The sequence below is a fragment of the Sitophilus oryzae genome, unplaced genomic scaffold, assembly GCF_002938485.1.
Source record: "Sitophilus oryzae breed Bouriz unplaced genomic scaffold, Soryzae_2.0 scaffold_41_pilon_pilon, whole genome shotgun sequence".
NCBI classification, from domain to species: Eukaryota; Metazoa; Arthropoda; class Insecta; order Coleoptera; family Curculionidae; genus Sitophilus; species Sitophilus oryzae.
The window spans coordinates 2429381-2456463 of record NW_022146996.1 but is presented as its reverse complement, the minus strand read 5'-3'; the positions used below and the strand labels follow the sequence as shown (position 1 = coordinate 2456463).

At 31.7% G+C, this 27083-nt stretch overlaps 1 protein-coding gene across 1 annotated transcript; it reads left to right on the top strand.

The window, feature by feature from the left end:
- Window positions 1-519: 519 nt before the first annotated feature.
- LOC115885776 (sorting nexin-8-like) lies at window positions 520-27083 on the top strand. Its single transcript, XM_030904790.1, has 9 exons — window positions 520-682; window positions 749-862; window positions 985-1251; window positions 4764-5034; window positions 10742-10982; window positions 17373-17617; window positions 17676-17892; window positions 21230-21418; window positions 27000-27083. The coding sequence occupies exons 2-9, from the start codon at window positions 841-843 to the stop codon at window positions 27072-27074; spliced, it is 1527 nt and encodes a 508-aa protein (XP_030760650.1). The 5' UTR covers window positions 520-682; window positions 749-840; the 3' UTR covers window positions 27075-27083.

Here is a 27083-nt window from a genome sequence, read left to right as displayed (position 1 = left end):
TTTTTTTCTCATACTAGATCAACGAAACTTCGATGGAAAGTTTTTGGGCATTTGGTAAAACCGATTAATTTTAATGTATTTAATCGACCTAGGAGACAAAATTTTGAAACAGAATTTGTCGAAAACGGAATGTTCTATGTTTCTTCAAGAAAGTTGATCGAAAAGGGCCTCTTACAAAATAATAAGTACGTAGAAATGTTTTTTTTTTCAGAAAACAATAATTCTTATGCGAAACTAGCTGGTTTGAGAAATATGTCTCTTATCCTGTAAGATTATGCAAGGTTATTTAAACTAAATATCATCACAAAGATCTTAGATCTTATACAAAACACAAGACTCTTTATCGTTATCAAAAAGCTAGGGCTGCTGTAATTTTGAACCTAAGTTTTAAACAATCACATAAAATTTTAAAATTCCCGCGATGGATGGAATTACTATATATCTTCTATAGCTACACTTTCCATCTCTGTCTGTCGGCTGTCATAAAATTTGTCAACAAAAACCGGAAAGTGAGGTTATGGGGTTAACATATGTTTACAAATCGAGTGTTTGTTAAAACGAAAGTATTAACTTATTTGCCCTGGGGGGAACGATTATCTTATTACGTACCAGTAAATATACCAAACGCCTACTCGCATCAAATGTTGTAACAAAATGACACTGTTATTCTTTTCTATAGTCGGTACATAAAACAATAGATGATAAATAACGGTTTAAAGTGAAAATGTATATTATTTGTGGTTTCTAGTTGTGGAATAATAGAAATACCGCAGTATGATGATTTAGAAGTAGATACGTCGATTGATTTGTTTATTGCAAATATGTTAACAAAATTTAAACATGACAACTGATTTAAGTTCAGGTAGGTTTCTTGGTTTCTATTGCAAAAAATTAGTCATTTTTATGACATCAACATTCTCAGAAAATTAATCTCTTTTAACTTCTTTGCAATAAATGCTCTAACAATGCCTATTTTAATTTTAGCTTCTATACCTGTAGTGTACAGGGAACTTTACAATAAATGCTCGAATAATGACAACTCTATACAAAAAGAAGTTTATCAAGCTTTTTTATCACAATGTAATCTGGAATCTTCAAGCTTAAAAATTATTTGGAATTTAGTTGGCCCTTCTAAAGATTCACATGGTACAGTAAATAGAACAAATTTTTACAAGACATTGGCACTAATTGCCTGGGCACAGCAAGGAAAATCTATATCTAATAAATTATTTGATAGCTTTACTGGGGATGGTAAGTTGGATTACTGGTATTAAATAAGCTACGCTAAAAACTCTAGGTTACTATCATTTTCTGATATAGAGTTCTCTTCATTCTATTTTTATAAACTATGCAGGATGCAACAAATGATAGGCCACATTTTAAAAATATCACAGATATGCAGGATGGTTCGTATATATTTTTAAACTACAGTTAGATGTACAAAGTGTCTCATTTTTGTGTGTTTTAAAGGGTTTCTCGTTTATGAGTAGAGATACAAAGATGTAGTTTTCACATCACTCAGCTACATTTTTATGAAACTAAAGATGTTATACACAGATATTGTTCTAACGTGGTTCTAACCATCTTAGTTTCTGAAGTACAGGACAAAATTGAAATTATTGCACTTTTGACTTTCCTAGTATCTCAGTGATATTTTCACATATTGAAAAAATGAAAACTGTTCCATAGGGATTTTTAAATAGAATTTAGTGGCGTAACTAGCTTTTCATTGGAAGCTGTCATCAGAGATGTCATTCTTTAGATATGGCCAAAAGTTATGTTTCTACTCTATACTTATTCATAAACAAAGTAAAAAATTAACTTTTTAACATAATCGGCCGGTTTTTTATACGACGTCAAATTTGGGTTTAAAAAAACAAGTCCGCGTTAGTTTCTGTGTATGAAATTATTGCACAAGTGCATCAAAAATCAAGGATACAGGGGAAAACTTGGTAAGCGCCAATTTCTTAATTTTATGATTTTACAATATTATATTAGGTCTAATTGGTCCCTTTAAAATGTATAAAATCTGCAGGGCAATCAGTTGTTAAATCCTATGATATACCGGGTGCGTCTTAAAATTGGCTTACCCCTATAACTTTTTTGTTTTTTCAAATAAAAAAAACGAGATTTGGTACGTTTGTATATGACATAAATTAGGAATGATTGACGTCTTCAATTCTTTTCGGCCACTTCCTGTTTCACCGGAAATGACTACAACTTTTTATTTTTAAATGGCACCCTCGGTATATTTTTACTTTATTCGATAGAAAATCACACTCTGAATATAATGACATATCATATGTCAACTTTTGACATTCTCGCTTTAAACAAAATTGTATTTTAAATTTCAATCTAGAGTGCCATGGCTATGTTAAAAACACTAATTTTTAATCAAGGACCCTTGGAAAAATCGATTTGAGCATCTAATGATTTTCGTGTCTTGTCCATAGACAAACTAACAAAAGCAAGACGCGTCAACGCTGTACTGCAAAACGGTAACAAGTTTGATAAGAGTTTATTACCGCGCTTGCGTCAACTGGCCTTTTAGACGAGGACGGTTTACTTATGGATTGTGTATTTTGTAGTAGCCTTTTAGACAAGGATGTTTAATTAAAAAGCGTTTATTAAAATCAAATAAATTTATTTCCATCGGTAAAATAAACAATAATTTCTGGACATAACAGATATAAAAACAAAAGTTTAATAAACGAAAACGTATTCCTCTTATTAAAATAACAAAAAAGATGATAAAAAAACAACAGTTATGGTAAACGAAATAAAAGCATTATTCTTCAAAAGGTACAAAAAAATTATTATGTATATTATAATATTAATAATAGGAACAACAAGAAACATCTTAAAAATATACAACTTTTTCAAATATAAAACATAAACTTCACATTTTCACAAGAATTTTCAAAAATATTAACATTTCGAGTCTATTATAAAATATAAAGCACAAAAATTCAAATCATAAAAAGATTAAAAAGATAAAGATTCTTATAACTTACAGTCAATTTGTAGGACCTTCGTTTTGTCTACGTTAGCGATGTAACCACAATAATATGTATAATCACAGTAATTATTATGTTCTTCATAAATGTAAAATGTATTAAATTATTTGTTTTCGTTTTGTACGTAATAAAATAATAGTAATAATCAAACAAAACGCAAAATCAGGAATTCAACAGTTCGTTCAAGGATGGTTCAAGGCAAAAACGTTTTTCGTTTTATTTAGGTTAGGTTTGACGAGTGCGACTGCGCGATGATTTCTGACTCAACTGGCCAGCGCAAAAACAATAATTCGACTTCCTCAATCCTTTGAAAAGTCTTGCTTTTGTTAGTTTGTCTATGGTCTTGTCCTGCCGGTTAAAAGATGCCCAAATGGTATTTTTAATCATATCTAAATGTTTTCAAATGGAACGGGGGTGGCTCAATACCGGCACCACCCGGTATATAGTCTTAATATGATTTCGATATATTTTTTGATACAATATATCGATATATTTAGTCTTAAAATCGGAAAAATGCAAAAAACTGCGTTTAAGTGACTTTGGCGCCCTCTAACTTTATCCCCGTAGGTTTTAGAGGTTTGTTATTTAGAGATGAAAATGTTGAGAATTTAATCTCTTCATTTTTTGTTCAAAAAATCGAATCCAAATTTTTTTGGAGTTTATCAAAAACGGTGGGATGGGGGGATACGATTTTTCGAATTTAAGATTTTCCTGTGGACCATTTACGACTAGCAAAGTATGAGAGCGGAGGTAATGTGATGGGAGTTAAAGTGCCAGATTGACTGTACTATAACATTTTAAAATAGCAAAATATTTGATGTTAATCAAAAATAATAACCATCTAAAAAAAGACGGCGCGGGCGTCCAAAAAAATTACAGAAAATACAATGCGCCTGTGAATTAAAGTTAAAGACACAACTGCCATTGGACAGTCTATAAAAAGAATGAAAACGAAATGATATACCATAGAAACGCGTTGTGTTTTTTGGGACTTTGGAGCTATATTTTTATTTTTCTCTAAAACCTATAATGGTTTTAGTTTTTCCTTGTTCTATAATGAACAAACAAAAACTTTTATGAACACTCTAGTAATAACAATCCCTGAAGGGTACTGTATAATAAAAGTATTCTCCAATAATTATTGCTTCTTAAATATATTTGTTTCCATTAGGGTAGAGAATGGTGGTACTTTTTTATCCTTACAGATACAGTAATTTCAAGAAATTACATAAAAAGATAGATAGGGCTTTTTTACGTATGGTGCTCTTCGCTTAGTTTGAAACGTGTCGAAACGGTATACTACCAGTAGTACTCTACCCTAATGGAAAGTACCCATTCAGGGTTGTTAGGGAATTTTCCGCTATCGCCATTCGCTTTAGTATTAAAATGTGTCTAAGGGTGCCAAATTTCAAGAAAAACGGGTTTTCAATGTTCTTAAAATTAAATAAAATATATAATTTTTATTTACCCTTTTGAGGGCTCTGATTTTATGGGGGAACTTTTTGTTTTATGTTCATATGTAGAATCACCCATCGTCAAGTTAAATACACTATTTTTTGACACCCTATATAAAAAACTTCGTTGTAAGATTCATAGTTTTTAAAATGAAAGTGCAAAGTGTTTATTGATTTTTAGAGCTACCATGAGCATACATATTTTTATTTCTATTTAGAATAATTCGCCCTTGCGTCACACAGCTGATATAATTTATTTTCTTCTCTCTTTATTGTATGATTTTTTTTGCAGAATATCCTACCCCTAGAATTAGTAACTTGAATTCGGTGCTAAGTATCAAACAAAAGTTAGTCTTAGAAGATACAGCTTCAGTCAATAATAATTACCAAAAACTTGTGTCTATTGATATAGTAAATGTACAACTAGTACCTGAAAAAAAGGGGCTTTTCTTAAAGTACTCAGAATATATAGTTACCTCAAAACGCTTTGGATATAAAGTGACTAGAAGGTATAATGACTTTGTTGCATTGCAAGAATTGTTGTTAAATCGATTTCCTTATAGGTAAGTTAACCAATAAAAAATACATTATTTAGGTATCTTCAGATCTTCACAGTTTTACAAACTATTGTATTAAAAATACTAAGGAAAGAGTATATTAACAGAATTAGCGAAACCGCGAAAAGGTGTTATTTTAATATGGCACTCCGGAATTTCAGTACATGTTAAGATATAAAGTAGGGTAGACTTAATGATTTGAGCCGTTGAAAACCAGACTGGTCTAAATCAATTTTTTGGATTTTCTAATTTCAATATATTACGATTCCTGATGTAGTTTTCTATCTACTAACGAGGTTTTAAAAGTGTTAGTCTATAAGAACAGAGTTCTTATAGACTAACTGATGAGCATATATCAATGAGAGCATTTATCTCACTCAAAATTGTAACCGTAAAGACGCAACGAGTTACATCAGAAAGCCAGAGTGATACATGTCATACTTAATTACATGTTAACCACTCTGGCATTTTGTTAGTACATGATTAACAGAACTAATTTTACTTCAAAAAGTTGGTTGGCTAAGGCAGTTACTCGTCAAAAATTCGTTTTTCGTAATAATGATAATGAAACGTTTTTTCTCGAAAAAGTGCCTTCGCTCGAAATACAATGGTTACATTTTAAAATGTCTGACACAAAATTTAGATAGAATTTCTATTTAGAAATTGAGCAATTTGAGCATACATCCAGCTGGTAAATAAGACAGAGGCAGATTAAAAATATTCTATTACCTGTCGTTCATGAATTTTGGTTGCCTGTAATGCAAAAAAGTAAAATATCTATCAACTATCTCAGTTTATACCGCCAGTACATCTAGGGTTTTTAAGAACCTAAAGCTGTAGAAGCAAAAAATACACCCTTTCTCTTTCTAAACCAGGACAAATATGACACAGAACTTTTAGAAAATAATCTACCCTATGAAGAGCTTAACTAGGGTGTGTTTGATAATTCTGATACTCTCGGATATATTTCTTAACTTGTTAAACCATTATATTATCTTATTAACATTTGTAAAACATAGATACAGTTCTTTTTTAATATATTTTTTTTTATTTAGATGAAGACTTATTTTAGATTATGCACTAATAGTCTCAATCAATTGAAAGCCAGAATGGTCCAAGTCAGAACATTCAAAAATACAAAAAAAACAACAGAACATAATATATCAAACATAATACATATGTATATAATACTTTTATGCGAAAATTTAAGTTGGTCCCATTTTGTTACAATACCAAAGTTAGAATGTTAATATCTTATGTGAGTATTTTACAGTAAGCCGTTAACTTTGAAGCCATATATCTCAAAACTACATTTTTTGACTTAGACCACTCTGGTTTTCAACCGCTCGTTTGTTGGTTTTGTTTTATTTTAAGAATAAAAAAAATATGCCAAAAATATCGTAAAAACAGATACGCCACTGAAGGCATATTATAAATTATTCTCGACAAGTAGTAATCCCATCAAAAACATGGAATGTAAAAAAAATCCAAGTCTTGCAAACACAGTCCTTCCACTATAAAAAGTTGTGACATCTCATGCCAAACCAAGTCAGTTTATTTTATTTAGTTTCTTTTTAAGCATCTATTCAACAATTTTGTTATAAATTGTTAGTATCAATATTAGACATCTTTATTTCTGTAATAATTATAATAGCTTCGCAATTGCAGGATATGATATATTCTACTAATTAAAAAACTTTATTCTTAAGTGCACTGTTTACATTTATTTAGTAATTGGAGTTCAATTGCCAAGTCATAATATACAGAAATAAAGATGTCTATGTCCAATTTATAACAATATTGTTGAATAGGTACTTAAATAGAAATGAGATATGTACAGGGCGAGTCTTAAATAAGTGCAAATATTTTCAGGACTGGTATATCTCGATAAAAGAAACATATTTTTTCTTTACCATTTTTCAAATAAGTCCAAAATATCCGAGTTATTTAAGTTTGAAAATTTAAAAAAATATTGATCTTTTTGGAAAATTTTTGAGAGCCACCGGCTTTTTTCTGTATTTGCATCCCTTTTAGTGCCGTAACCATAGAGTAAAGCTGTAACTATGGTAATATCAAAGATTAAGAAATTATACCGTGGAAAAATTTGCCGTGAACAGGCAGTTCTAAAAAGTTTTCGAAAAATATACAGGGAAATTTCAAAGAAAATGCACGATTTTCAACATTTTTTTGGCGAAAAAACCTTATATAGTCTGTCCAACGAGAAGATCCTTGACAGTGATAAATGTGTCTGTCATTTTAATTTCAAAGTAGTTTATTTTATTTTACAAAGAAATAAGTTGGTACAACTGGAACGCATAGCAGGAAATATTTAAAATTTGATTGACAAGATGACAAGTCATTACTTCAAAATATTGTGAAAAAAACTGTATAAAACTGAACAAATGTAATCGAGTTATTTTATTTAATAAAAACGGTATGTGTTAATACAAAACAAACAAGAACAAGACACTACATACCAAAAAAATATAAAAAAGAACTATTATTTACTTTCAAGCTTTATGAAACTACCCGCATTTATGATTATATTTATCAATATAACTTATGTACAAATACAAATTTGTAATAATCCACAGGAATAAATAAAACAACATAGGTAAATAAAACAAACTATTTTATTAATAATAACACCTACCAAATTTTATACCTTAAAGGTTGATTAATTAACTTTAATCTTAATTTTTTTAAACCAGTACCTTTTGACATTATTTTTCTGCAGTACTAAAATCCATTATTTACCTATCGTGTGATATCGATATTTTACAGCTACTCCAGTTTTTAGTATGTGTTTAGTTTGATCCTTCTACCATATACAAGATGCACTTATCTACGACGAAATGGTATACAAACTTTATCGATAGCAACTTCATTGGTGTATAAGACTTTCTGCCCTGGCAGCGAGTATTAACCATAAACTGTGCTCTGGGTCTACAGTTAATTTTCACTCGATTTTTCCTCCACTTGACTTCAAAAGACACAAAACACACGTAATAATACGAATCAAAATGCATCATATTCCAAAACGCAGGGTATTTAACAAAAGTTGACACAAAATTATAACCTAGAATTTGGCAAGACTTTGACAAGCGTCAAAAATGACAAAAATCTAAAGGCGAGTTCATACGCATCGGCGTCCGTTTGTCGTTCATCGTTCCGTCAAACCAATAAAATTGAAATACGATCTGTCATTTTTTAAATAAACCAATAAAACTGGTTAAAAACAACAAGACACGACGCATGACGGATTTATATTTAAACCCATCCATAGATAACTTAAAAATTATTAGAAACTTTTTTTAGTAAAATAAATAGATTGGTATGGGACGTCATCTGCTTTTCTTCTGTCATCGTCTGTCGAAATCTTACCTGAGAAAAAAAACAGAGTATAGACATGTTCCTGGGGTCGAAATATACAACCCCTGAAAATATTTGCACTTATTTAAGACTCCTGTATAACATCAGATAATATGAAATGGATTAATTATAGTTTTCTGACGACTTTTGATTTTGACTTTCTTTATAACCCAAATATTTCAACTTTAAAATATTCAAATCATGATTTTACCAATACTTATTCAAAATCATGTTTTTGTCAAAACTTTACACATATTTTATTTTTTATCTCGAAAACTATATGAGATAGGTATAGGTTAGTAATAGAAAAGAAATAATAGAATTATAAATGAAAGTGATTTTCAAAAATGTAATAATATACTGGTTGTTCCATTTAAAATAACAAAGTGGTAGCATACTTTTCAAATAGTCCGGCAACACCGTAACACTGATAATATTTTAGATAGATGGAGCAGGTGCCTTTATATAAAAAAAACAAATTTTCAAAACAATCCTATTACCAGTTCTCCTACTACCATCGCGGGAATGTAAGTTACCGGTAGCGGCTAGCCAACTTCTAATCCATAACAATATTTCGAGATTTTTCATTTTTTCCCGTCCTTTATAAGCTTAATGCTACCTAAAATTCAAAATTGTTTTGCACCTTAAGCACCTTAGACTTTTGATGAGTCAGTGACAAAATTAAAGAAATTTGACAAGCGATAATTCATTAACCATGAAGTTTATTTACTAGATATTTTGGCGATCTAGCCAACTATAGTGTAGGTCCTCATGTTTAGTAAGACAATAATATTCTCGCTTTATCCACAACGAACTTCACTGCCGTGTCTCAGATAAATTTGAAAATGCAAAGAAAAAAGACATAAATACTAGTTAACTCCAAACGAATTACTTAACTTATTGTTTTGCTACTTGTGCATACAGAGTGTAAATAATTAATTGCGAAAAAAATTCAGTTGGTGATAAGGGTTTCTTGTATGTTTTTTTGATGTAACATTTGTAGGAAAGTTATTTGGTTATACAGGTTGGGTCAAAATCACGATGTTCTTATTAAACTTATTTGAAAAACGGCTCACCCTAGAAGATTGAAAGTTGACGTGTGCATGGCTCTAATCAAATTGAGTTTTTAGGCGGAATTTTTATTTAGTACCTGAGAGATCGAATTCGGCATAATATCAAGAGACAACTTTTAATTGGCATTAAACAATCTATACAATGTTGCAAATTTTGCAACAATTTGCAACAAGAGTAATAAAAATCAGTGGCGCACGTGTTTTTTTTAGAAAAATATTCCAGTGATAACCCATATGCATGTCTATTATGCATAATCTTTTCCAGTGATAACCCATATGCATGTCCCTGGTGAATCTGTTGACACTGTTTTAGCATTAAAATATGTCGCACTTATAGTAACTTTTACCCTCTAATCCCTAACATAACTCCTCCCACATCCATAACCCCCTGTAACTACGAAACAAAGAAGAATCGGACCTATGTTGATATAAATAAAAATTGTCAAGTGCGAGTCGGACTCGCGCACGAAGGGTTCCGTACCATTCATTATCTATACAACAATAGACACTATATTATTATAAACTTTTTTCCGATTTAGCTGAAATTTTGAATGCGCGTATAAGTAATTTAAAAAAAATGAAGAAACACATTACTAAAAATTGTATTAATCAATAATATATATGTAAAAAGTAAAAATAAATATGTAAAAATTTAAAAAAAAACGATTAAAAAAGTCGCCTTGACTAGGATTCTAACGGATTCGAACCTGCCTTACTACGGCTCCAACGTCATAGCAGCGTAAAGTCGTAACGCTTTAAACCACGCGGTCACCGAGGATTCTTACTTAAAGATAATGTTTAGTGAAAGTACTTTTTTATTTATAAACATTTATTTAATTCTGTTTTTAGTATTTGTTCTTATAGCAGCAACATAGATACATTATCTTTAAAAATTTCAACTGTCTAGCTATAACGGTTCATAAGATAGACCTTTGTGACAGACGGGCGGACGGACTGACGGACAGCGAAGTCTTAGTAATAGGGTTCCCGTTTTTACCCTTTGGGTACGGAACCCTAAAAATAAATCTTATTTTTACGTGGAAAATCTCCCCACGAGAGAAATCTCCCCACACTTATAAAATAAGCAACGAAAATCACACTCACACACAATCATTCAAAATTGTCAAGAGAAAAGTAAAACAAAACTAACAATAAAGAGGTTTCAATGATATCCCTTTCGTCTTTGAAATAGTATTTTACTCCTTCCTTAGTATTTTTTTGATGTTTTATAAGACGATCAACAAAATAAGTAATTGCTTTTTTAACAGGTTAATTCCAAACTTGCCCCCTAAGAAAATTATTATCAACGATAACCAATTTCTAGAGGAAAGGACTAGAGGTTTGCAAAGATGGCTTACCTTGGTGTGTAGACATCCTATTTTATGTCATGACAGTTTAGTCAGTTTCTTTTTAACAGATGAGGCATCTGATTTACAACATCGCATTCGGAATATATTTCGCAAAGTTCCAGACGAATTTATGACATCAGATTTAGCGGCTACAGCTAAGGTTTGTTTTAAATGACTTATTTCATTCCTTTATTTTTTTTAGATTATTTTTTTTTGTTTAAAACTTTGATTCAATTCATGTCTATTGTTAAATTAACCAGTATAAAACTTCATTTGGAACTTCGAAATTAGTGGAATAAATTAGTGGTTTCGATTAGGATAGAAGTTTGTTCCTCTAATTTCAGTGTAAGCAATCAGAACGTCAAAATTAGTGGTAATAATTTTCAATAACTTTGGAAGTAATGTCATTTTGGCCTTTGATTATCATCCGTCAAGAAAAATTGTGATTAAAAATAAAAAAAAATGGTTTTATAGGCTAATTATTAGAGTTTCTCTGTGAATTTAACTGACTACAGCAAGCTGTTGCTAGGATATTCTATTAATTTTTTAATTGTATTTTTAGACATTGTGAATGATGGTTATAAAATATAATTGAAACCTAAATAATTTCGTCTTTATTAATAATTAATAAATTACAATTAATTAATTAAATAGGCTTAAGAGTATAAAAATCTCAGATCTTGCTCTGTTGTGGGTGCAGAGCAAATGCACAGTCAAATTTTTGGAGGTTCCTCATTCAAAAAATATTAAGTAATTGCAAGAATAATAATGCAAGAAAAGTCAGTGGCAATTTTTTCTAAAATATTTGATACGCCACTGAAGTTAATACCTTACATAGAAACTCTCGCCAATATTCCGGGTGCGTCTCAAAAGTGGCTCACCCCTATAACTTTTTTATTTCTTCAGATAAAAAAACGAGATTTGGTAGGTTAGTATATGACATAAATTAGGCTTGATTGACATATTCAATTGTTTTTAGTCACTTCCTGTTCCACCGGAAATGACTACAACTTTTGATTTTTAAATGGCACCCTCGGTATTTTTTTTACTTTATTCAATAGAAAATGACATTCTGAATATAATGACATATCATATGTCAACTTTTGACATTTTCGCTTAAAACGAAATTGACTTTTAAATTTCAATCTAGAGTGCCATGACTATGTTAAAAACACTAATTCTTAATCAAGGAGCCTTGGAAAAATAGATTTGATCGTCTAATGTTTTTAGTGCCTTGCAAATACACCATATGCCCGGTATATTTTTACTTTATTCGATAGAAAATGACACTCTGAATAGAATGACATATAATATGCAATACATGCATATGTCAACATACATACAAAAAAATATAATATTTTAAATTTCAATCTAGAATGCCATGAATGTGTTAAAAACAATGATTTTTAATTAAGGAGCCTTGGAAAAATAGATTTCATCGTCTAATGTTTTTCGTGTCTTATCCTAGCCGGTTAAAAAATGCTCAAATCGTATTTTTAATCACATCTCAAGTTTTTCAAATGGAACAAGAGTGGCTCATTAGCATATTTGAAAAAAGCATTTTTTACGAATAATTTGATGCCACACACTTGGTATTTCGAGTAAATTGTCGTTATGAACAGCATGTTACAATTTCAAATAAACCATATGCGAAAATCTCAAAAGTTGACATACGATATACCATTCTATTCAGAGTGTTATTTTCTTTTGAATAAAGTAAAAAAAAATACCGAGAGTGCCATTTAAAAATCAAAAGTTGTAGTCGTTTCCGGTGAAACAGGAAGTAACCGAAAACCATTGAATACGTCAATCAATCCTAATTTATGTCATACTAACATACCAAATCTCGTTTTTTTTTCAACTGAAAAAATAAAAAAGTTATAGGGGTGAGCCACTTTTGAGATGCACCCGGTATACAAAGAAGCCAAAGCAAGAGTAATGATATATAAAACAAGCCCAGAGTTTCCAACTGGCAAAGGAGTACGATAGGGAGACGCAATATCCCCAAAGTTGTTTACAGTAACACTAGAAGAAATCTTCCGTCAACTAGACTGAACCAACAAAGGATTAAAAATAGATGGAGAATATCTTAACCATCTAAGATTCGCTGATGACATAGTTCTAAAAGCCAATAGTCCTGAAGAAGTACCAACACAAATTAATGAACTAAATACAGCCAGTAATAAAGTAGGTATCAAAATGAATTTATCAAAAACTAAAGTAATGTACAACGAACTAGTAGACAGAAAAGACATTCTAATAATTAACACAAAACTGGAAATAGTAGAAGAATACATATATTTGGGACAACTAATACACAGCTCGGGATCTCTACTACCAGAAATCAACCAAAGAATTAAGTTAGCATGGAGTACTTATGGAAGAAAGTTAATCATATCCAAATCTAGAATGCCGCTCTATCTAAAGAAGAAAACATTCGACCAATGTGTACTACCAGTCATGACCTATGCATGCGAAACCTGTACTCTTAAAACGGACATTCTAAGGAAACTGCAGATCGCACAACGCCCACAGGAACTAAATATGCTAGGAATTACCAAGAAAGACCTAAAAAAATAGAGTGGATACGACAAAAGACCCAGGTAATAGATGTCATCCACAGAATCAAATTCCTCAAGTGGCAATGGGCAGGACACCTGGCGGAAGGACGGACAACAGATGGACCACAAGAATTACAGCATGGTACCCACGAGGAATTAAGAGACCTAGAAGAAGACCAAACTTGAGATAGGACCATGATATTATGGGTCCGCACAGCCAATAATAAACAACAATGGGCCCAACTACAAAGAGAATATCTAAATATGTGAGGGAGGCTACACCATAATTGGAAATGGTTTAATACGCTGAGAATGATGACGATGATGATCTTTAAAACTACGTATTCCTGGACCCACGTTTCTAGAAACATTTCTCCATATTTTTGATGGGGAATCACCTCCTGAAATTTGACCGTGCATTGCACACCCTGTATAATAAATATCTTATTATCTCGAATTTTAATACGAGTTAAGTTATACAAAATTTATACAGGGTGAGTTTTCTATGATTTTCTCTATGGGTATCTCGGAAACTACTCAAAATAGAGAGTCCGTTAAATAGGGAAAGAATTGCAGTTTTGTGAGGTCATAAATTGCAGTTTTGTGAGGTCTTTCAGATTTTTTTCAACAATTTCCCTTAGTTAGCCATGGAAACAAGTTCAATCGTCGTTGCCCTCAGAAATGCAAAGCTGTCACATCCAAACTTTGTAAGACTGTTTGTCTAACTGTTTTCAAGACATCGAAAAGTTAAATTTAAATACTCGCGCATCAATAGAGTGGTTCCATCATGACTTTCATTATATCATAATTATGCAAACTCAGGGATCGGAACAGGTGGACCAATTGCATGGGCCTCCTCGATGTCCTGGCCTATCCATTTTAGATGTTATGCGGCATGGTTAACAACAAGGTTTACAAAAGAACTTATGAATTAAGGGAGGCACTCGAAGAGACGGTACGGGTGAAGTTTAATTAAGTCGAGAACCGTTTAATAATATATTCTGTCTTTTTAAAGTTATCAATCATAACAGAATTGAATACCATGCCAAATAAGTGCAGTTAGTCAAGAAAGAAAAGAATTGGCTATAACTCAGTAATGTTTCGAAAAAAACATATACAGGGTTGTTCGCCACATACGACACGGAATATTGTAGCTAAACGATTAGATTTTTATAAATTGTAAGTTTTGGGTTCGTTGAACGACTATTAGAGCTACAATTTAAAAATATTTTTACAAGATACAGAGTGTCCCAAATAAGTTAAAAATATTTTAGTTGTATTTTTTTAAATGGAACACCCTGTATATTATTCTATTTTTGGATTCTACGATTGAAATAAAGGTAAATTTGATTAAGGTTTATCATACTTAAACCTTACCGGTTTTTAAATATTTTCAATTTTATGAAATTGCAGTAAAAATTTTAAGGCTTCATTTCTCCAAGGGTATCAAAGTTTTTAATACTAAATATTTACTGACGATTATTTATTGATCAGATATTGTGTTGCAATAATAAAAATTTTACTAACTTATACAGAGTGTCCAAAAATGTATATTAAATAATTACTAGCTTTAAACGGCAATAACTTGTTTAATTTAAATAGAACACCCTATATATTTTAGGTGAATCAGATGGACAATATAATTGTCTATCAAATTGTATTATACCATTTTTACCCATCTCTTCAAGTTTTCGTAGAAAATGCATTTTCTTATAATTTAGACCTCATTTATCACTATACCTGGAATGGAATAATGGAATATTGACATTTCAGATTTTTTTAAAGCAACATATATGTACAAAATGTATTGCAAGCCCACTGGTATACAAAAAAAACTATTTAAATCTTTGTGAAAGAGTATAACAATTAAATATACATATCCATTATTTCCGACCAAAAATTAGTTTTAGTTTAATTAATAAAGTATTCTAAATAATGTGTGTGTGAATTTGGCTCAGAATTAATATAATAATAAGTTATGAAGATGAACGTTTCTGTTTTTATAAATAAGCATTCGTCAAAAAATGAAATAAAATGTATAAAGTGTTACTTTTTACCACACTGTCTAATACACACACAAAATTCAGTTTTTGAGTATTTGGAGCAAATATTATTAATCAACGTAAACAGTCAATTAATGTAGTTTGAATGCTGGGATCATATTAATTGGTCCTTGTTAACAAAAAATATTTAAACATTTTTTTTTATTTTTTAATGAAATAAGCGAACTATATCGACAATATTAGTATCTGTACTCTTTGAAAATTTGTTACATCTTCAAAAATAATCCAAAATGTCAATATTTCATAGGTATAGTGATAAATGAGGTCTAAATTATAAGAAAATGCATTTTCTACAAAAACTTGAAGAGATAGGTAAAAAATGGTATAATACAATTTGATAGACAATTACATTGTGCTGTGATTCATGTAAAATATATAGGGTGTTCCATTTAAATTAAACAAGTTATTGCCGTTTAGTAATTATTTAATATAAATTTTTGAACACTCTGTATAAGGTAGTAATATTTTTATTATAGCAACACAATATCTGATCAATAAATAATCTTCAGTAAATTTTGTATTAAAAACTTTGATACCCTTGGAGAAATAAAGCCTTAAAATTTTTAGTGCATTTCATAAAATTGAAAATATTTCAAAAACGGTAAGGTTTAAGTGTGATAAACCTTAGTCAAATTTACCTTTATTTCAATCGTAGAATCTAAAAATAGAATAATATACAGGGTGTTCCATTTAAAAAAATACAACTAAAATATTTTTAACTTATTTGGGACACTCTGTATCTTGTAAAAATATTTTTAAATTGTAGCTCTAATAGTCGTTCAACGAACCCAAAACTTACAATTTGTAAAAATCTAATCGTTTAGCTACCATACTCCGTGTCGTATGTGGTGAACAACCCTGTATAGTAAACGCCACGAATGTTTGGGAGTGATTCATCGGTCGCTACCATGTGAACTAATCTGTTCAAGGTTACATAAAACTTAATTCCAGTGCCGTGGTGTATCAAGTCATATAATAATCAATATATAATCTGTTGTAATTTGTTGTTTTAACTGTCGAAGTCTTGTCAAAACATATGTTTGGTTATAAATATAAACTGGAATGTCCCGTTGTTCGCACTGCAAGCACACCAATGGACTGACGCACAAAAACGAAGCAATCAAAGAAACGCGATATAGTATCGTCTTTGTGAATCACGCTAACATTTTAGAATAAGTAGGAGGAGCGCAGGCAGATGATTAGACCGGGCCTTTAAAAACCTACATCTGCGGTAAAAATTTACGTTTTTAATGTAAAAGTGATAGCGCGCGTGTCGATTCTAACTTCATGAAGCGATGAATCACTCCCAAACATTCGTGGCGTTTACTATACCTTATGGCGCGTTCTCACGGCTCGTGTACTTGGCAAGTATTTTTTTAAGGCATAGAGGGTCTATAATAAATAACTTACGAATTCTGTATAGATGCCCGATGCACCGTGTATACCCTGTATACCAATTACAAATATTTGTCTAGTAGACGAGTCGTGAGAATGCGCCATTATATCGCTGAAAAGCTTTAAAAAATGACGATTTATGAAGTCATGGCCAACTATGGTTTGATACATATGTTTGTGTCACATGTCAAAAAAAACATATGTTTGTGTCACATGTCAAAAATGACAGGCTTTAGAAAAAATCGGAAAACATAAATTCATTAGGCATGTGATTATCTACAACTTTTATCTGAAAACTTTTTTTCTAAAATAGATTATAATGGAATTAGGGACAAGTTTTAAAATAGCCAAATTTTTTTTTTTCGAAATATCTAGTAAGCCATGAACTTTTTCAGTCTGAAAGGCACATATTTATAACTCCACAAAACTGCAATTCTTGAGAGAAAAGAAACGAGAACATCGTAGGAAACTCACCCTGTATTTGATAAACTGAACTGACATATAAAAACTGTTATAAATAACAATTTGCAGGACTTGGTACCAAGTGAAAATGGACAAATTGCCTCCAATCGTGAGTGTATCAGATCTCTCGTAAATGTTATTGGAAGATTGAAGCTAGATATTGAATCATTGATTAGTCATAATCACGATACTGCCAGAGAGATAGAGGATATTTCAATGCAACTTAAGCATATCAGTTCCATGAATATTGGCTCTGACCAACATTTTGTAGAGAATTGGGGAAATGTACAGAGAAATTTTGATGTAACATCTAGGTGTGATGAAAATTATTTTACAATTTTGCCATTTAAGTATAAAGCTTACTTTTTTTAGCGAATTACATGCCATATCTTCAGCTTCACTAAAACAAGCAGATACTGAACGAAAAATTGTTTGTGAAAAACTTTCACTTATTTATGACATTTTAGTTGCTCACAAAGAACTGTGTGAGAGATTAGAAAAAGGGCTCGCGCACGATCATCAAATGGCATTGTCAAAAATGCTAGCACTAAAAAAGAAGAAATTACAAGGAGCGATTCGAGGTACCAATGTGAGTTTTTATGGATAACTTATAAATAACCAATTTTTAATATAATTCTATAAATCTTATCACACAACTTTTGATAATTATTGGAAAAACTGGAAACCGTTCGATTTTTACCAAAATTGGTATATACGAATGTGAACTTTTTTCCTGGCGGTCTCTTACCGCTTTTCAGAAAAACTGAAAATAATTTCAACATTGAATTTTCCTTTAGTTCAGCACTATAAAGTAATAATTTCACTATATTTTCATTATATTATAGTTTATCTAAAGCCACACTTGATTGAGGATAGAAAAATATCCAAAATTTTACTGAAAAACGCTATCTTCATTTCATTCTTAACAAAATAACAAAGAAAATTGAGACAAGATGGAAGTTTGACATTTCATATATCCTTTTTCTCTCGTATGCAGTGAGAGAGACAAATATATTCTAGATCTAATCTAGGAATCTAGGGTTAATCTGTTTTTTTTATATACAGGGTGGTCCGAACTGTATTCCGAAAACTTCAGTAGCATATTCTGCAGATTAAAATAAGTAAAAAAGTTGTATAAATGTATGTCCTAAAATGCTTAGTTTCGGAGATACAGGGTGTAGAAGTTTCATTTTCATTTCGATTTTTTCCAAATAATTTTTGAAGTAACGTCAATATTTGGATAAAAATCGGAAGTTTTGTGACACGAGAAATTTAATTTTGATGTCAAAATGACTCCTATTTGTAGGGGGCGCCACCTACAGGTGTTTTAACTGTTTTCAAGAGTAATAACTTTTCGTTCATACCTGTATAAAACTAGTGTGTAAAAAATATACATTTACGACATTTTTTACATAAAAAAGGTCTCTTGGCAAAAATCGCTACGACTAATGGTTTTCGAGATATTTGGAATCGAAATTATCAATACTTGTCATTATTGACATAAATTAAAAATGTTGACTAAATAGGTATTAAACTGAAATCATAAATTTGAAATCTTTTTGTGCCAAAAGTTCAACAGAAACTGTTTAATTATCATTTTTTCGCAGAAACATTTATGATTAATTCCAAAAAATAAAAATTTATTATTTCTGTCAAATAACTATACTCAACGTGTGTGCTCATTTTTTGTCAATAATGACAATGTATTGACTATTTCCATTCAAAATATCTTGAGAATGGTTGCTCGTAGCGATTTTTACCAAGAGACATTTTTTATATAAAAAGTTATGGAGATGTATATTTTTTCAGTCAGTAATTTTATACAGGTACGGACGAAAAGTTATTACTCCTCAAAGCAGTTTTAAACACATGTAGGTGGCGCCCCCTACAAATACGAGTCATTTTGACATCAAAATTAAAATTCTTGTGTCACAAAACTCCCAGACACCAATTTTCATCCAAATATTTACGATACTTCAGAAATTAGCTGGAAAAAATCGAAATAAAAATGAAACTGCTACACCCTGTATCTCCGAAACTAAGCATTTTAGGGCATAGATTTATAGAAACTTTTTTACTTATTTTTATTTGCAGAATATGCTGCGGAAGTTTCCGGAATTCAGTTCGGACCACCCTGTATAAAAAAAATTAAATTTTAATATATATAAAAAAAAAGAATAACCCCCCCCCCTCACGCGAAAAAGTTGAAACCAATGCAATTAAAACTCTTTTGTGCAACTTTGTGGTTATCTGATCTCGTTGGTAAAATAGCAGTTATGGTAAAATAGCAGTTGGTAAAGGAGCCGTTTATCTGGCGACTGCCTTTTGTAATCCCACAGAGGGAGAAAAAAAGCGCTAAATTTAGGTTTAGCATTGGCAACGTTGCGTTAAATGTCAGAGACACATAACCCAACATTTTCAGATTGTTTACAAATTTATTTTAGCAAATTTTCCTCTATTATGCATAGAATTGGTTAAAAAAGTAACAGAAAATAGCAAAATCTTAATTGTTTATTGAATGCCTAACAAAATATGTGCTAGAACACCTTAAAAATATGAGAAATTAAGAAAAATTAATGATTAAAGATTATTAATTACGAATACAGAAGATTTAAGTTTTTATATGGGACACCCTGTATATTTTTAATTCATTGAAAAGAATTTAAAATTACCTTTCCAAAAATATAGCATACTTGATATTTTGCTCGATTCCTCTTTGAGATATAGAGTTTTTTAAAATTCTCCCACTTTGAATAAGTAGGCTTTGAACGCTGGCTGTAATGCTTAAAAATTCTAGCTGTGTGCAGCAATTAAAACGAAAATAATATTTGCAATGAGAGATGTAGAATTTTATAACAATTTAAACTATATCTAATAACAATAAAAATTAATAGCAAACCAAGATATGAGATTTTGCTACCGGTGCTGGACATATCGAGAATCTTCTGTTATGGACAGACCGTTTTTTGAACATTTCTCGCGGAATTCATTAACTTATTGTCTTAGTCTAATTTTTGCCTAGATTATACGGGCAGTTTAAAAATAACATGCTTTATTATAAACATCCATAGGCGTTAAATTCGGCGGCATTGATGGCCAACAACTGGGATCTTGGTTAGCTATTGAATTATTCTCGAAATTGGGAAATTGGCTGAAAAATTTTTCTGTTAACTTCAGCGTTCTGAGGCGGTGCCTCATCTTGCTGGAAAAATATGTTTTCAAGATCCACTATCATCAATAAGGGGTCCAAGGCATACTAGTTTAAAAGAGGCGAACTTATAAAAATTCTGTATTTCGAAGGGGACCATAACAAAATATCAAGTGTGCTATATTTTTGTAAAGGTAATTTTAAGTTATTTTCACTTAATTAAAAACATACAGGGTGTCCCAAATAAAAAAATCAATTTTTCTGTTGATAACTCTTAAATTATTAATTTAAAAAAATATACTTAAACCATTAAATTCCACGTAAAAAGCTGCTTTGGAAATGTTTTCACAAAAATACAAAATTTTCAATAGCAAAAAAGTTACAGAAATTTGTTTAAAATTCACAATGGGGTGTTTGGAAAACACCCCGTAACTCATAAACGGTAACAGATATCGATGTGCGGTTTTCACCATCTTGTTTTTTATAAAAATTGAGCTCCAGACACCAATATTAGTTTTCGTCTATCTCCTATAGAAAAGGGATGTTTGTTTCCCTTTAAAAGCGTCAAATTGGACCCACCCTGTACAGAACTGTCGTCAGTTCTCTAGGACATCTTTCGTTCTAACTGACAAGTAAAACTTGTTATGTGTAGACGGAGCTTAACACGATATTAAAAGCAAACTAGAAAAAGGTTTAATCACCGAACAATAATATACCTCAAAATAATAATTTGATGTAGTCTTGAAATTATTTAATAATCGTAAATTTTTTGTTTCAGTCAGAAAGCATTGAACAGTTAGAAGCCAAGATGTTAGCTCAAGAAAATATAATTTCGAACATTGATTTGAGAACAGATTTTAGTCTATATTGTGTACACACGGAAACTCAATTAGTATTTACGTATCTAGGTACTATACCATCAATAATCTCAAACTTTATTGATTTAAAGACAAAATCACATATCGAAGTAAGTGCAATATAAATACATGTTTTTTATGTAGGTATTATAAAGTCCAATCCATAAAGTAACTAAAATAAAAGAGTGTTTGAAAGGTTGTCTGTCTAACTTGGCCATAATGTTGTGTGAGGCTCCCCCGTTTTTGAGAAAGCTCACAGACGCCGAGTTGCCTTGGTTCGGTTTCTCGGGCGCCACCTCCAACGTTTAAAGTGTTTGAGAGACCACTAGTGCCAATACGGGTATAGCTTTTATACAGTGGAGATACCAGGGAGTGATGAGATGAAAAGAAAATAAAACACACAATTAACTATAACGTAACACTAGGTTTTTATTTAACTAATTAATTATGTACAAAAGTAATCAAGGAAAGTTCACGTCCTCGAATTGTAACAATAGTGAAATAAAATGTATATTTAGAGACCCAAACCAAACCAAACCAAATTTACAATAACAACCGTGTACCTCTTGAGTTCTGATCGATTATTCCCGATACGCAATTCTCTGACTGATTCTATCACACGAATTCAAAGCGCGTTCCCGAAGTGACGTTCTATTAAACACGACGACGCGAGTTCCTGATCGGCGTCGGATTTAGCGGCGTCCTAATGAACACAGACACATAGGTACCGGAACAACACACTCTACCACGACGGGACTCTCTAAACGGCGGCGACGTCGTTACAGGCGTCCCGATGGTCACAGCTAAATATTTATCGGAACGGCGTCCGTTTTGACAGCGAAACACGGACCTCTGATCGGCGTCCGAGTTAAAAGCGTCCCGCGAGTCCTGGATCGATCGCGAAGTTAACAGCGTCCCGTGGGATACACAAACGCGAGTCCCGGAGTGACGTTGACGTTAGCGACGTCTCGGCGAGTTGTACGTCGTTCGGATAAGCGCAGCCCGTACACACACCGCCCGGTCAGGACAGCCTCGGGATTTCGGCGAGATCCCGTCCAGCGTCACTGTTGCAGTGCCGCTTAATAATTATAACAAGGATACGACCTACCTTCGAACACTTCGGCGGCTGGTGCTTACCTAGCGCAGTACGGCGGCGACCGGCAGCTGGCAGCAGGTCACTTGGCAGGCATTCCGGACTCGACTTCACTGTTTCGCGTGCGACCACAAACTCACTGTTTGGAACGGCTGCAGCTAAGGTACTCGACTGACGCTCCCCTCCACTCAGCCTGCACTAGCAGAGTAGGGCGAGCGGCGCAAACGGTTCGGTTTTTCGCATTAAACTATAACGACCAAAACCGATCAAAACTCTCTTACAGTATGGCAATTAAATATTTAACTTATTTAGTTCAACAATAGGAACACTAATGAAGTTCATTACAATAATGATTTAACAATAAAATACATTGACTGTCATTATTAAAAGAAAATGAAGTCCCTATTATTCTAGTATAATATTAATTAACACAATATACAGGGTGTCCTAGAAATTTTATGAACTTCATTACAGTTGCATAGTTTAGTTAGGGCTCCAGAGCGTCGCCACCTGCTACCTGTCACGTGTCATGACAAGATTGACAGTGACATGACAGCAAATTATTTGTATTTTTATTTTGCAATTATTTACAATTTTGTTTTGAATTTTGTTATTATTTTGTGTAGCATATACTTTGTTTGTTTGTTTTGTGTTTGTGCGTACAGAGATTATGGAGGAAGTTTTATTTCCCTAGGAACCAGAGACCTTATATTTCTCTATGATTTGAACTTTATGTTTTATGCTATGTGTTTTGCCGTCATCATGTAATATTTTGTTCGGCCAGTGATGTGATTTGAACACGATCCAGGAAAGGGTATCATGCAAAGCAAGTTCGATTTGTAAAGACATTGCCCGTCTCTGAACTCCGTGAACGTATAATGAACTGACAATAAATTTGCGCCTTCATTTCACAGTGTTGAACATTTGCTACCTCAACTGAACTTCAACTGCTGAGTTTATAAATCCAACTTACAGGTGAATTAATTTTTGATGATGTCCTATTTAATTCTTAATCTGTTATAATGGCATAGATTGCAAACCCTGCGATCTTATATGCTTTGTTAGTGGCGTTGGTAAATACGTTTTATAATACTCTGATACTATAGGTTAATCGAGGGGTAAACCGCTGGTGTATTTTGGTGTACAAGATGTTGGTATTTTTGGCATTTTCGTGGTATTATTGGTATTAGGAAGAAATTATTTGGCATTAGTGTACTGAAATTCATCAGCGGTTTACCCCTCGGGGTTAATTCAGCATATATATGTTTTATATTATCAAATTTAATTTAGCATTTAACTGTAAGCATTTGAAAAGTGTACAATAGTTTATACTTATCAAATATTCCGTTTTTAAAACTAAATTTTCATTATATTTTTTGCAGTTTTGATTTCGTAATATTTTTAAAAATACATAAAATTTTATAATCACATTTAAACTGCCCGCCTTTTTTGTGGTAGGTAATGCAGATACCTATTTTACCGATTACGTCTGTCATATTTCCATTAGTTCAGTTAGGGCTCAAGGGTGCGCTACAATCGATCCTCGTTAAACGTGTTGCCTACTTTTGACTATGGTTTTGAATAAGAAGACTAAGGAAGGAGCATAATGCTATCCATGTATTCATGCATGGTGGGCGGAAAAAGGACTCTAGGGTGGGGATCCTTGACAGTTCTGTTTGACGATTCATTTGACACATTTAAATTTGATTTGAAATTTTGTGGATTTGTCAGTCTTTACGGAGCTTATTTTATGTTATTTATTATTTAGTCTACTACTGATAGTTGTATAAAGGTAGTAACTCTAGATGGAAATTGTAGCAGAACTTAAATTAACAGTGACACTATCGCGATTTATCGAAAAAGACTCTAAAATAGTTGGTTGTGTAGCGTGCGGTAGATCTCGGCAAAAATCGAGTGAAATAATGGAACAACTTTTCGCTAGTAAGTAACTATATAATATACATACGTGTAGTAAACCGATCATTTATGAAATTCACTTAAATTAACTAATTATATATTTTTTCTTGCATTTTTGCTTTTATTTACTACTTGTCAAAGACTAGATGTCAAAGAATTTAGATACGTCAATTTGACTTACCTGCTTCAGTAGCGTATCGGATGTTTATGTTAATAAATAAAACGTCTACCCTACATCATAGTTTTGCATTTTTTAAATAAAATTAGAACGGTACTGATAAACCGGAATTTAAGTCGGCCATATTTGAGGCCCATCGCGGTGGACCTAAGATTTTTACAAATATAAATAAATACAAAAAAATGTTAACTTTTTAATTCTGCATCTAAAATGAAAATAATATACAAAGTATTGCATTTAGAAAAATTACATATAGCATTCTAAATATTCCGATGTTGACACCATAAAAATTAACCTGTATAAGGTAATGTAAATTTTCTTTCGCGGGTTTATTCCTTTATCTTTGGTGTTTAGGAAAATAAACGGTCGATTATTAAGTAAAATATAGGAGGTACCGCAAAAAGTTAATACAAAAGATAGGATTTTTAAATATCTATTAGCGAGTAATAAATTTAATTATACAGAGTCTTATGAATGACCCTGTCGTGGCACATCAGTTTTATTTTTTTAAATAGAACCCCCTGTATATTATTGCATATTTCAATTTTTCCTTCAATTCTAAGCAAAAAGCGAAATACACACAATGTACCTCAAAACAACCGTTTCCGAGTTATTGACTTTTGAAAATATCACTTAAACAATTCGATTTAATTAATTTCGATGTGTTTGGTTTGATTTAATGATGCCATTCTGTCGAAACTGTGATACTGTTGTAATGGGTTTTTAAATTCCTATTAGCTACTAGTAAATTTAAGTATACAGGGTTGGTCATAAAGTTGTGTCACATCAAACCAAACTTTTTTTTTTAATGTAACCCCCTGTATATTATTGCATATTTCAACATGTACAACATTACAATGTACATAAATTGAAGAATTGAAATGTTAAACGAAAATTATTTTATACATCTATAAATGCTAACTTGAGAACTAATGTCCAATATTATTAAGTATCACAGTTTCGACAGAATGGCATCGTTAAATTAAACTGAACATATCAAAATTAAAAAAAAAATCAATTAAATCAAATTGTTTAAGTGATATTTTCAAAAGTCAGTAACTCGGAAACGGTTGGTTTGAGACAAGAACGGTAAACTAATAGGATTGCTCATCCTCATAAGACGTACGTTCGCCTCTTCCCGCGCTTCAGCTGACAGTTGTGACGTCATTGTAGCCCTTGTCAAAGCCTTCGTGGCCTTGTCATGATAGTGTGTATTATTAGTTGCCTATGGTAAACTTATAAAAATAACAGCTGAGAAATTTTGAGTTAATTATTTTGTCAATTTTAAATGTGAAAAAGGTGTTTTTAAAGTTTTTAGAGCTATAGAGTGTATAAATACGTTCATTTTGTGTTGTGGATTGTGACAAAGTGCTTACTAAGTGCCCACGATTTTGTTTATTAATTATTTTAAAGCAAAATATGGAAGTACTCTAAGTGATGCTGGGAACTGCTGTTCTTAAAAATGCATTATCCGAGTATTTAATACGATTTATACAGTTAATTTTCTATACTGCGTACATATAAGGTGTTTAATTAAATAAACTAAATAATGAACGTTTTGCATTCGGCAACCAATAATGCACGTGTGTGTATTATTGGTTGCCGGATAAGGACTAATAACCATGACAAGGGCTACAATGACGTCACAAAGCGAGTAGTTTTCGCATGCACCTGGCGGACACTTTTGGCTGAATGGGCAGTCCTATTAGGTTAACTGTTCTTGGGTTTGAGGTACATTGTGTGTATTTCGATTTTTGCTTAGAATTGAAGGAAGAACCGAAATATGCAATAATATACAGGGGGTTCCATTAAAAAAAATGAAACTTTGATGTGCCACGATTTTATGACCGACCCTGTATACTTAAATTTATTACCCGCTAATAGATATTTATAAACCCCATAACTTTTGTATTTAACTTTTTGCAGTACTTCCTATATTTTACCTAATAATCGACCGTTTCCATACATAACAGCGATCCTGAATATAGTTAATTATTAATAAAGTTAAATTCACTCTAGTTTTTAACCACTTTTCGGATATAGTGTTTTTAACCAAAGTTTCAGTAAATGAAAAATAGAATGGCAACACTGCGCATAGTGATGGAAATAAAAATAGCGTACTATAGCAGAATTTTATGCTGAATCCAAATCTGTACAGAAAATTGGGTGGTGAAATAAAAAAAACTTAAAACTTTATTATAACTTTTTTTGACACACCCTGTATACAAAAAAATATTTTTAATATATGCCCCTAACGACGACGATATTGGACTTCCTCGCACTAACGGGCACACCCTGTACGTCAGATTTGATAGATACCTACCCGAGAGGAATAGACTATATTTTATTATGTCATTTTAATCCATTTGAAAGCAAACACTAATGGCGTCAAATTTCAGCCAACTTAGTAATTAATAAAAACACCATAAATATGGCCTTTGTCATTGACACTGTGTAAAAAGTAGATTTATATTTTACTAATTTGTATGACTAACATTTTCAGTTCTTGAACCTTTGGAGGAGTTTACAATCACACTATACCACTGGAGAACACACTAATTCAAATGGGATAAATTAACAATACCTA